A 13,333-nucleotide genomic window follows, 5' to 3' on the forward strand; every position below is an offset into this window, starting at 1 on the left:
CGGCCGGGCCTGTCCCAGCTCCTCAGCGAAACCTTAATGATGCATGCACCTGCTGCGTATTATATGCTCACGCTGTGATCAGCCGCAGCTGGCTGCAATCATGCATGCCAATATTCATTGGCTCGTTTGTATACACACGAAGTAGATTGGTCTATCCAGGCGATATCCCAATTCGTCGGTCTCGACGAGACGTCTCCGTTCCCTCCTTCAGGGAACGAGGGTTACAATACGTAACCGAGACGTTATATCAACTCATTTTTATTGTAATAAGTTCAAATGACTTGTAGTTTTAAGCTGATTTAACTTAAAAACTTAAGGCAGCTGCTGAACTTAGGTTTTTAAGTTGAATCTGGTGAAAACGTTTTACAGTGTACACTTTTGAAGTGTACTAAAATCTAATCTACACCCATAAATAAACTGAAGGCATTTAGGATTATGATTGTTTTTACATATTAAATAAATAAATGTTACAATTAATAAAAAATACTGTGTTTAAGACTATTCTTGTTTGCTTGATGCTTTTTTGATCATGCTCAAATCATATTGATCATGAAACAAAAGGTGACAAACCAAATATTAAGCCAGTCTGATTTTTTTCATGTTGATTTTCCAATTCAACCTTTCACTCAGTCTGTTATACTTTAATACAGTGTCTGTCAGTATTAAAATGACATTAAACATAAAAAATATAACCTAATGGTTTCAGAGTTTTGGACTCCACTGTACATACCCTATTCTTCCTCTCATTGCCCAAGCCATGGTACCCAAAAGCAACTGGAAAACTGGTTTATTTGGCAGAAAGAAAAAAATCCCCTGTAATTGCTTCAAAAATGGAGCTGTTGTACTCCCTCCGTTTCTTCCCACTTGGCAAAGTTTTTGAAAAGCTTCAGCCTGAACGCCGAAGACAATGGTTGCAAAAATAGCACATCTCTGCACGTTCATTACAGAGCTAATGGAAAATATGATGAAATGGAAGACAAAACAAAAGAATATCAAATAGCACAACTTTTAGCCTACAACTGAAAAATACATCTGCTACTTTTGAAACAAAGAGCAGGATGGGAAGAAAGGACAGCGCAAACATCTTCAACATCAGTTTGCAGCCTAATGTTAATAATTTATGTTGTGTGTGCTTCTTTATGATTAATATTTATTTATTTACCGCTCTTCAATTTGCCAGCCAGTCATGCTTTCAAAGGCTTCATGGACAAGAAGCCGTCACAAACTTCAGAGTTTACTTTCAAAAGCCTTTCAGCAGAGAATGTGCTTTCTCTCTTAGAGACGGCTCATTATTGTTATCCGTTGCCGCAAAGAAATGAAATATTGATGCGAAATAACCCTGGCATAGATTCTTCTCTATTGACCCTATGGAAATCTAAATGAATGGCTGCTGACCCTGGAAGCCCGTGGGCCGTCGGTTTGCTTTAAGGTGTGAATTCAGCATTGAAAGCTTGTTCGGCTATAAGGAGAAAAGCATTTCTGTGTGACTCTTCACTTTATATCAGCGATTACATGGAAGGACGGCACATTACAGAGGACAGAATGAAAGACGGCTATTGTTCAGAGGAAGAGACGAATCACTGGGAAATAAAGTGGGTTTAACATGGTTAAAATAGCTGGACAATGTGTCGTTTAAAGTTTAAATGGGATTGTTTTGCAGAATGAATGTTCGCTCTTGTGAATCTACCAATCTGTTACGTGACAACAGTTTCTGAGGCATCATTTGAACTATCTGCAAGTAATTTAAAGTTTTACCATAACTACATAGCTATTATTCACCATCATCATCATATAGCTTCTAAGCTTTTGTTCTCTTATAGTTCTTATATAACAATTCTAGCCTTTGTTGTTTTATCACTAAAGTTGAAAAACCAGCACTAGAGCTATGCATGACTTCAGTGGTGTAGGGGTGAAGATTTCTGACATTGATCCAATGTGATACTAGTTAACAAAGATCAGACAGGATCAAGCTGAAGGCAAATCTTTATTAATAGAAGAGAGATTATTAAGCTTAAGTGTCCAATTCTCCAATTTTCATAAGCGACCATTGAATTTCAATAATTCAGCTAACCTGAGTTAATTATTCCTCTTAACTCTCAATGCACTGAAAAACCCCTATACAATGTTTGCATTCCAGACCCAAAGAATCTGTTTTATAAAACAGTCATAAATTAATATTTAAACTAAAACCACAGTTTTTTGTTATTCATTCATTATGGAATAAGAAACTTAATGAGTGAAAAATGTAGTTAGTTATCATGTTATTACCATGTTATTACTGCATTTTCCCCTCTTTTGATTCATGAACATGTTTCGAAATTCTTTGGAAAATATACATACAAACATCACAAAAAAACGAATGCAAATTAAATAACGTTTGAATAAATACAATACAGTCTGATGTAGCTAGTGTCCTGTTAAATAAATGATACGTTTATTAATAAGACATTTGCATAACTACTATTATTTGATGTATTGTAGTTTTGTCTATTGATTACTCCTATTACAGATTCATTTTGGCATAAATACTACTGGCATAATTGTAAACAGATCCAAACAGAAAGTCACAGGCTGTCTTCTAGTATTTATGGCAATTACGACAAGGTGTGAATTAAGTGGTGTTTGTTTCTTCCCATTTGTTCCGCCATGTAAAATATTCTTTAGTAAGAAATGCAGTCTTTGTGTTTCATGTCAAACAATTGTTTATTATTAATTATTATGGTACAAATTAATGTGACAGACTTGAAGCTGTTAAGAAATACACAAAGTGCAGCTTAACTGACCGAACAGATATTGCTCTATATAATACATACAGTTTTCAGTCTATAAAATTTAAAGCATCCTTAGCAGGTTAAACAGCTTTGGTTTCGAGGTCTTGAGAGTAACAACAATGTTTCAAACTCGACTGTGTGTGTGTGTGTGTGTGTGTATTCATGTGTGTGTTCTTCAATAAATCTCGAAAGGTTTTCCATCATCTTTCAAAAACAATTGAGTTGAACCGCAAAGATTTCTTTGTTCCCCATTTATACGGGGCAATTCCAGGCAATTAAACTCAAAAATGTATCTTACATAGTGAAAGGAGATAAACAAACATAAACAATGCAGAACCTAAACAATAAAAAGAAGAAAGTCATGTAACAACGTCTGTTCTATACACGTGACCCTGGAAAGCACATCGTAAAGAAAAGCGGGTGAGACTCGAACTATGATGGTCATAAAAACTACTTACAAACATATACACAAGTCCTTCGTGTTTTGTTGTGAACCTTTGCAGAAAGGTACCATGTTATGACATTGCTCACTACTTAGCAGGACAGTGCTGAGGTAATTTTAATGATATACTCCATTTAATCAATTTTCTTCAATCAGTTACATATTTCAAGATTGTCAGCGACATTTAGCCATTTCTCTGTACAATGTGCATATAACTATTGAGCTTTGGTCCAGCATTGAAAAGATGAGCAAAGGCAGAACTTAGATTCGCGTCTCTTGGTTTTAATTTTTGGTTACAGCTTTATTTCATAAGCCTGTATACCTTAAGACGTCCTGTCTCTGCATCCACACACAAATGCCATGCTTCGGAATTCATGAAAATGAACGAGCTGGGGGAATGTCATCTTATACAACGTGAGTTGAGTTTATGTAATTAGAGAGCTCTTTTAATGCAAGTCAACATATCGCTTACGTAGCTGTCAGAAGCCAGACAATTCTTCTATAACTATAATTAAGCAAATGTCCACTGTGATGAATTTGCATTAATGCCCTAAAAGATTTTCTTTGTTCTTGCCATTTCTTTTCATTGCTGATGGACAGGTACAGACTGAATTAAACATCAAATTCAGGACGCAAACCAGTAGGATCAATAGGATGGTCACTGTTATCGACATACTGAGCATTTTTTCTGTTGATAAGTATTTAAATGCCATACAGCTAATTACAACACAATAACATTAATGTTATTTGTAAACTGATACTTTTTACTCTCTTTGTTGTCTTTGAGTATGAAGTGAATAATCACATCCATGGCATTTAATCTTGCTTTTTAGTTAAGTTGACCACTAATTTGGAATGCTTGTTATACACAATAAGAATTATACAAAAAAGAAAAAGAAGAAAAGAGACTAGAAAACAATTCATAACATCACTGTAAATCTGTGCGATGGTGCAGTATTTGGGACAATGGATTCTTTTTATATATATATTAAGGTGTATATTCAGTCAAATGTTTTGCTTCAATCAAATATATCCAAAATAAGCATTTTCCAGTTCTTTCCATCTGAGAAAGTCTGACTGACACAATGAAGTTTTTCCACAAAGTCAAAAAAAAAAAAAAAAAAACTTAAGCACCAAAAATGAAAAAGACACAGACAAAAGATAACTTGCATAACCCAAGTGAAATCTTTAAAAGGAATTCATCTCATTTACTTGAAATCTTTATATGTATATATATATATATTTACTTAGTCGAGTGTGACAAGTAAAATAAAACAGTAACCCTTTGCTTTTAAAAATAAATGCAGATCACGTGAAAAGAATAACATGGTTCAGGCCAAGGTATGACATACAATGTCCTTGTTCTTTGGCTAGGAGGCTTTGGCAACACCATAAAATAGCTTTAATCACAGCTGCAACGTATGTGGATATCTGTGGTATGTTCACTGAGAATCGCTTTGCAAAATATTCCTCCCGAATGCACTCTTTCATGGATGCCTTAATGTTTATGAACAGAGTGAGATGACACAGTTGACAATGGCCTTACAGACAGCAGAAACGTGACAATTTTGAAATAAACTTCTCAAAGATTTTTTTTTTTTTCCCCGAACTTGTGATTTCAATTTGGTGACAGTTTACCAGAAATATTTACATAAAAACCCAAGTGATAAAATAAGACAAAGATCAAATGTCACACCCATCTACCCCATCACACCAATCTTTTTCTTTCTTTTTTTTTGTTTCACCATTTTTTTCCCCAGTAAAAATGTAAAAATGTAAAACACATTTACAATTAAAAAACCTCAGGTATCAGATGCAACAAACTTTGGTAAGTAGTTTCTTCACCATCCTTGATTTAAATATGATCCTTGTTCTTAATTCCTCACAAACTGCTTATGAACCAGTACTATAATTCTCTCTTTTTTCTGAACTTTTTTGGTTTTTGCTTTTGTGATAATAACACTGACAATATTTCTTTTTGCCTTTGTCGACAGTTCATCCAGTCGGATGCATCGGATAGTAATCGTCCAGGTCTTTAAGTCCACAACATCAGAAGTTTCGCCATCGGTGCGCGTTCGCCTAGTCAAGCTAAGGGTGCTCCTCCATATTGTCAACCAGAGGGTCCATCGGTGCGCCCGGCCCGAGCTCGGGCTGTTTCAGCCTCTTTATAGTGTTTTTCAACGCTTGCCTCTTATTGCAGAACCAGACGCGCACCACCTCGCGATCATAGTTCAGTTTCTCTGCGATTTCAGTCATCTCCTGACCGGAGGGGTGAGTATTCTTCTCGAAGTGGCTGTTGAGGATTTCCAGGGCCTGCGGCGTGAAAGAGGTCCGGCGTTTGCGCTTTTTGGAGGGCTCGCTGCCGATAAACTCGGTCAGGTTCTGCATACCGGAGCGATGGCGGGCTTCCGCCTCGGCCATCCAGCGCTCCAGCACGGGCTTAATCTTCTGGGCGCTTTTTGGGGTGATGTCCAACTTCTCGAACCTGGCAGGATATAAAAGGCCAGGGTTCAGTTTGCCTGTCAGACTGCTAGCTATAGTGTTCTCTTGGGCTTCCTGTGGTAGGAAAAAGTGGCTTCTCAGGATGGTGTGTCTGGGGGAGAATTGAGAGAGAACAAGCTTACTCAAGTGCCCAGACCGGGTGAGGGGTTTCCTGTCTGACCCAGTTGCCCAGAAGAAGGGGTCTCTTGGTCAAGGGCCACCAATGGGACAGAGAGTTTTGTGGCTTCTACAGCTACCATTGGGAAATGATTTAATCTAAACCCAAAGAGCTAGTTTGTACTCTCCAGGACATCATGTTCCTTCATGTGTTGCTTTGATTGACTCTCTGTACCCATAATGCATTGAACCAAGAGGACTCTTCCACGGGCCAGTCCAAAAACAAACAAGCACCTGACTGATATCAGAAAGAATGAATTCATTTATTGGCCTTGCATTTGTCTCGTCTAGCTCTTCTGTACAATCAAATCCACAGATGGAATCACATACGATTAGGAATTCTCTCTTCTGAGAGAGATTTTAATACATATTGTCAAATAAATAACACAAGCATGCAATAAAACATTAAACGCATTATTAATTCACAAATGGCTTAAATTATTCACTCAAACGCACGCACATTTTAATACACTTCTCCAACTTTTCCGTCTTCCTCAAGCAACCCTGATGCTCATTTAATGTTTAATGCTAATACATTTTCACCTTCACTTCTGAATATGTCTGCAAGTTTATGGGGTCTCCAGGGAGCTAAATCAGTCTAATATTTAGGTCTTACTTTGCTAATACTGTAGAAACTTTGCTTTCTGTACAAAATAGTACACAATAATGGAAAATTTGTCACAGTAACTAGTTTTACACTTCTTTAAACTAAGCACTCAGCTACATTTCAAAGAGTTTTAGTTTAGCTTTAGTACACTATGTTGCTTTTTATTTGGGTTTTCAATGAATTATGGGAATTGTTTTGAATGGTGAGTAGATAGATATAAGACTTCGTCTTAAGAAGGTCATCTAAAGCTGCAGTTTAATAAACAGGTGGGTCACAACTTAACAAAAAATAACTCAACAAAAAATAATTTATGACATATTAAAAGACAAATGACTTTCACCCCAAATACTTTTTTTAATTTGCCACTATCCTATTTGCCCATTTGTTAGTAAGACTTTTTTACTTATTTAAAACACAATCTCATTTAATATGCTCCCTTATTCTTTTATATATTTTAATATGTACAAGTCAGAATAAGCATGGTGTTTGAATTTTTACATACATTTTTTGTTACACTGAATGACAATGTAACATTATTTCAACCAAATTTTGACATTTTATTCTCCCAAAACTTATTTGAAACCTTAAAAGTGGAGCTTTTTATGGACATAAAATCACTTTTGAAAATTTCTTTTGACGTATCTTAACATCTTTGACCCATATACAGAAAATATATATCTTTTTTTAAATATTTAGCCATGGTTAAAAAAAAAAAAAAGTGTGGTCCATCTCTACTTGACGTTCAGTGTAAAATCTGACTCGAAACCCCTTGAGAAGCACCGATCTGATCTAAAGCCTGTATAACCAGCCACAGAGTGTATAGTTACAGAAGATCCATAAAAAGCTTTTGTCTCCAATGACTCTACTGAACGGGGAGATTTCCAAAGCATGTCTCATACAGACTTTAATGGAGAGATGTTTCAGTGAGTTTCCTGACCTGCGCTCCTATCCAACACATGGACATCTGTCAGGCAGATGGAGAAAAGCCCAGCTGAGAGAGGGGAGAGAGGTGAACTACTGCTCTCTGAAACAACACATAGTCTCCCTTGGTCCTGAACTCCTGGACAGGCTCCTGTGAGGAGGCCTTTGATGGAATCTTAACTGGCATTTGAAAAGACGCCTGAAGCAGGGGCAAAGGCCCTCGCTCTCCCAGGTCCTCAAACGCAAAGCCGTTTTTTCAGTACGGAGATGAGTGACAGCACCCTGTTAAATCCAACCGAGCAGGAAACAATACCGGAAGTCCGGGCATATGCCGACTTATTTATTAAGTCATGTTTTATTCAATTTCTTAATTTTAGACCCTGTTCACTGCAATAATACTAGAAAGAAGTGAAATATTTCAACTTCTGGTTGAAGATAGACAGCAGGGCATGTAATAATGCGAATGCAGGTGGAACAGGAAACCGAATCAACAAAAATCAAATCCTTTTCATAGCCATATAAACAACAGCTGTAACATTATTTTTTATTTTATTATCATCACTATTGTTATTCTTTATTTTACATTTTAAAAATCTCTCATCCTCTCCCCATTTAAAATATATCTGCTAAGAAGCAGATAAATGTTTTTAAAGGAAAATAAAGAGGGCAGCCTTGAGATAAAAAATAAAGCGAGCAAACCGCAGTTGGAAAAGTAGGTGCGATTAAATATATATACAGTCATGTTAAGCAGCTCTTCTGCCCAATTTGTCGTGCAAATTATAGATGGCAGCTTTGCAGCCTGAGACATGAATCATTGATGTGAATCCAGTGTTTTGGTGTGGATTAATGTTGTAAATCCACACGGCTTAAAAGTGGAAAAGCGATTCCCATCTCGCAATTATGTGATGATATGACATCTTATGAGCATCCGTGTGCACCGGTGCATGCAAAACAAGGCTTGTGTCAGGAACGGCTGTGAACCGCACCGTGTAAAAGGAGGAAAATTTAATTTGACGCACCAAGCATGGTGTATTTAAACAAATTATAATAACAATAATAAGATTTTAATATTTATCTATAGTATTTACATTGATATTCTCAATAAACTGAGTATGTCAAATATGCATTTTCTGATTTCATTGCACTGATGTCAAATGCTTCACATCAGTCATAAAGCATCTGGATTCTCCAGGCTTTAATAATGACCCCTGTCTCTGATCAGTTTGACGATGCACCTTTGTGATTGTTCAGACGAACCAATAAAGCTTTTTTCCGCTGTGAACTATGAGATCGGACAAGATAGAGACATCTGTCAGGCCGAGTTTGACTGAGCAAAGACTACAAGAGCCCCAAGAGCTCACACACTCACAAGCCAAAACGCGTTCACCTCTTTCCCCTCTTGTCTCTGCTGATGTTAACTAAACTAAAGCATGTGAAGTCTGCCTTTAAAGCCAAAAACACTCTGCACACTGTCATGTCCAATGTCATACAAATGAACAAATAATGAAAAAAAAAATCCCTTCCTGACGAGATGAAAGGACGCATATAAAGAAAACCATCACATCACCTGTTTATTTTGGAAACTAATGGCTTTTAATGTATGCTATAAATATCTAAATAATGCATGCGGCTAAATATTTCATGCAGGATTTTTTAGACTTTCTGCACTAGTTTGAAGCTTCATAAGGAATTCCCTCACTCTCCTCCACCGAGCAATTTCAGGTTTTATCGGTCGTTCGTTGCTGACATGATGAAATTTTAAAAAGTGTGTGACGGCGGCATGTCAGATAAACACAAGTGTCTCATCAGACGAACCATTTTTACATTTCTGCATTGAAATGAAGTAAACAGGAACTGTAAATCTTAATGTGTCACACAGTGATGTTGTATGACAAGGTCAAAGTTCATTCAAACAAGGTTTGAGTAATTTGATATAAATTTTGTCTTTATTATTTAGACTCAGACTTTGTTTTCCTATTCTATTTCTTTTCCTATTCGTATCTATTTCCAGAGCAGAAACTTTAATGGTTTTAAATGATAACAATTGTAATCTGTAATCTGACATAATTTGTTCTCTTTCTGGTGAAAATTTTCTCCTGGTGTGTACAGTAACTACTAAAGTCCCCACAATTCACAACAGAATTTGCACTATAATAATGATGTTAAATATTTGATTTCTTAATGCTACAAAATGTCCTAGTTTATGACCAAATCTGTTTCACTGTTCCGTGGAAAACCACGTTTATTAAAAGTCAAACCCTGTCAAGTTCCTTTCAGCTAAATGTCATGTGAATACATGGCAATGGACCTTAGAAATTATTAAGTGGTTTAAGTGCTTCTTGTAATACCACAGCTGATGTATTTTACATTAGTAACTGGATCTTCTTATATAGATGTGCAAAGACGAGACCGGCAGAGACATAAATTGCACATCAGTTACGAATGTTTAACATCTCTGTTTAACATCTTAATTATTTGTGAATAAATATATATATAAGGTACTACTTGTACGTAAACCTAGGTGACACTAATGCACTAATCTATCTACCTGTTTATAGATTATGATCATCTGATCACTTGATAAAATTTTGTAAATATAATATAATGCATATTTTTATTCATTTTTTACATTTGAAATGTTTGGTAGCTTTTAGACCTCCGTACCTGCAGATGGCAGACTGGCTGTAGGCAGGGCCTTCAGTTGCACTGAGAGCCTGGCCCACCTGAGTTTGAGTCAGACCCAGAGACAGCCGGCGAATTTTGAATGCTTTGGCGAATTCTCGAATCTCTTCCAGGTTTACACCATCCACCTCACTGGGGGCAGTTTGAGGGTCTGTAAAACAGAGGAAAAAGAACAAAGCTGCAACTATCCATTCACAAATGCATTACTTTGAAACAATGTTATTCTACTTTTTCCTGCTTTTTTATAAAACATTATTACAATTATGTTGCAGCTGCTTCAACAAAAGATTTCTATGAAATCATTTTCATTATACTTTTTCAATACACTGCATTTATGTTGTCTTATCTTTTTGTTATCTTGCATGATCTAATATAACAGGAATGTCTCAAGAGTCTTCAGAGAGTAAATGCATAACTGAATTTAAGTATAATATGACAAGAATGACTTCAAAATAGCTTCCATTCATCTATTCTTTTTCAACCATTGACTGATTTTTCCTAAGGTATGGTTTCTGATTTACAGGCTTATAATGTACGTGTGAAAGCCAGTGACAATAAAATCAACACTACATTGAAATCTGTTCTTAATAGGCAAGCTAGGAATTACACTTCTCAAACTAAATGCTTCAATGAATTGCATTCTAAAATGCCTTTCTGAAAGCAATTCATATTCATTTTATGCCATATTATTGGTCATTTTGTTATAAAAGACAGAGGTATGCAGAGGTTCAATTTCAATCTGATTCATTTAGCAGCTTTAGAAATGCACTTCAGGGCCTGTAGTTTCAAGATGGCATTTTAGCCTAATAAAACTTGATTGGGTATTATACATCACTGCCAGGTGGTCTTACATCTTGCTTACATAAGAAAAGTTTGGCCGACTAAATAATTCATGGGCGTCATTATGAATGAATTATTAAAAGAATCCATCAGACATATTTAAAGTCAAAATCTATTGAACCAGCACCCTGTCATTCCCCATATGCAAATCGATGCTGAAACCTGAACTTGCTCCTGTGCAATATTGCAAATCCCTGAGTTTTACATTTGCCTTTTGCCATGTTATTGTGTTCATTGCTAAACTGTTGAAATTAATTCATTTTTAATAATGCCCCAAAAGGACAACCATGACTTGATTTTATGTTTTAACAAAGCCAAAAAGTGTGATTCGATAGTGTTACTATGATTTTCAGCTCATCATAAAATACAAAAAAGATTTGCCAAATGCAAAATGTGCACAGTGCTTGAAAATATGCCATTTTTTCCATCTGAGCTGAACGCGGTGGCTGTGGGGTCAGTCAGACTTTTTTTTCCCCTCCATTCAAAACATGTTCTGGGGAATTAATGTTAGCCAAGGACATCGCGACAAACACAATCTGGCATGGAGAGCTGCGCCACGGCAGTAAACTGATGAAATGAATAGAGAATGCTAAAGGTATTGTGTATGTTTTGAACAAAACAAAACGGAAAAACAGGAAACGCAACAGTCCATTGGTTATATCCACAGCAAGTTGATCAATGGCAACTTCCTGTTTATTGAATTTAAAACTCCATTGCAGATGGTTTTAGGCCAATTGGCTATGACAAATGAGAATTTATCTAAGTAAAACAGTTTTTAAAAGGGCCGCCGTGGCTCTGACAGGCTGGAGGGAGTGATTTATATGTGGTGCTTCTGGAGGCCAAAGCCGTTCTAAACGCAACCTTCCCATTCATTAGGTCTACAGTTTGGTCATCTAGATGACAGAATCAACTCAAATTTGATAAAAACAGAATACTAACGCAGCTTTTCTTTTTTTAACGCTCATCTAAAAAACAGAAATCCACCATTTTCTTTGTGTAAAGCATTTATGTGTAATAAGTGGATCAGCTAAGATGTCGAGATATGGTGCACACTCACTGCTGACTAGCTGCCCGACGCTAAGAGCCGAGGATGAGGATGATGATGTTGAGGAGGAGGAAGAGGCCTGGCGGAGGGGGCTCTGGCTATGGGGCATACGGAGCAGACTCGGCTGAGACACAGGAGGAGCCTGTGAAGTCTGACCGGCCTGCGGCAGCTGTGAAAACACACACGTGAGCTGTTACACACACCTAAGTAGGTTCATAGACACAAGGTGAACGACAACACAATGTAGATTAAACTCTGACTAAAAAGTGTGATAGTACTATGGTACTTTGATATATTACCATACATGGTACCTCATGGTACCTGAATTACCATAGCAGATGTTGAAGCCAGGTAATTAAATAATTCTCAAGGTTCAGTACAAGTTAAACCCAATCAACAGCATTTGTGGTAAAATATTGATTACCATTCATTTTCATTCATTTTGAAAAAAAAAGCAAGAATTGAGGTCATGGTGAGACACTTACAATATTTAAAAGTGTAAATGTGACCCTAAACCACAAAACCAACTGTAAGTAGCACAGGTATATTTGTAGCAATAGCCAACAATACACTGTAAATTATCGCTTTTTCTTTTATGCAAAAAATCATTTGTAAGTAAAGATCATGTTCCATTAAGATATATTTTGTAAATTTCTTACCATAAATATATCAAAACTTAATTTTTGATTAGTAATATGCATTGCTAAGAATTTGGACAACTTTAAAGGCGATTTTCTCAATATTTAGATGTAATATTTTTTTTTGCACCCTCAGATTCCAGAATTTCAAATAGTTGTTTCTTATAGCCAAATATTGTCCTATCCTAACAAACCATACATCAATGGAAAGCTTATGTATTCAGATTTAGATGATGTACAAATCTGAATTTTTTTATGACTTGTTTTGTGGTCCAGGGTCACAACTGTGAACATTTTACAAAAGCACCCACATTAGTTATTCTATTATTACTTGAGCTGCAACGTTATAATCGCAAAGAAGCTGTAAAATTGGATAGAATTTACACAGAAAAAGCTAATAAGTGATATTTTCACACTAAAATCGTGTTACCACACTATTCTACTGTATTTCTTTACTTGTACCTGTAAAAAATACTTTTTTGTATGTTTTTTGTAAGCATTTATGAACATACTATTCAGAAAGCATCACCATTTTGCAAATAAAATCTGATCATGACAAAATAATTAAATGATTTATGTTTTTAAGAGACTTGGAGTCATGTGTTTATTTAAAAGGCAAAACTGTTGAGTTTTTTGAGAAATTCATAGCCTGTTTATTAGAGATGTGAAATGTGGAGGTTGTATTCACTCCCCATGCAGTTTCTCATTGAACACAGCTGTCTTTAAAGT

The 13,333-nt window shown here is 36.1% G+C and overlaps 1 protein-coding gene across 1 annotated transcript in view; it reads right to left on the bottom strand.

The window, feature by feature from the left end:
• Nucleotides 1-2,743: 2,743 nt before the first annotated feature.
• The window catches only part of pou6f2 (POU class 6 homeobox 2), a 100,331-nt gene continuing 89,741 nt past the window's right edge, over nt 2,744-13,333 (bottom strand). Inside the window, exons 6-8 of the mRNA XM_073830542.1 lie at nt 11,979-12,135; nt 10,064-10,232; nt 2,744-5,806 (exon numbers count right to left, since the gene is read on the bottom strand). Of these exons, the coding sequence (XP_073686643.1) occupies nt 5,302-5,806; nt 10,064-10,232; nt 11,979-12,135 (831 nt within the window). The 3' untranslated portion in view covers nt 2,744-5,301. The remainder of the gene's footprint in view (nt 5,807-10,063; nt 10,233-11,978; nt 12,136-13,333) is intronic.

This window comes from Garra rufa, chromosome 24 (genome assembly GCF_049309525.1).
Source record: "Garra rufa chromosome 24, GarRuf1.0, whole genome shotgun sequence".
Classification (NCBI taxonomy): domain Eukaryota; kingdom Metazoa; phylum Chordata; class Actinopteri; order Cypriniformes; family Cyprinidae; genus Garra; species Garra rufa.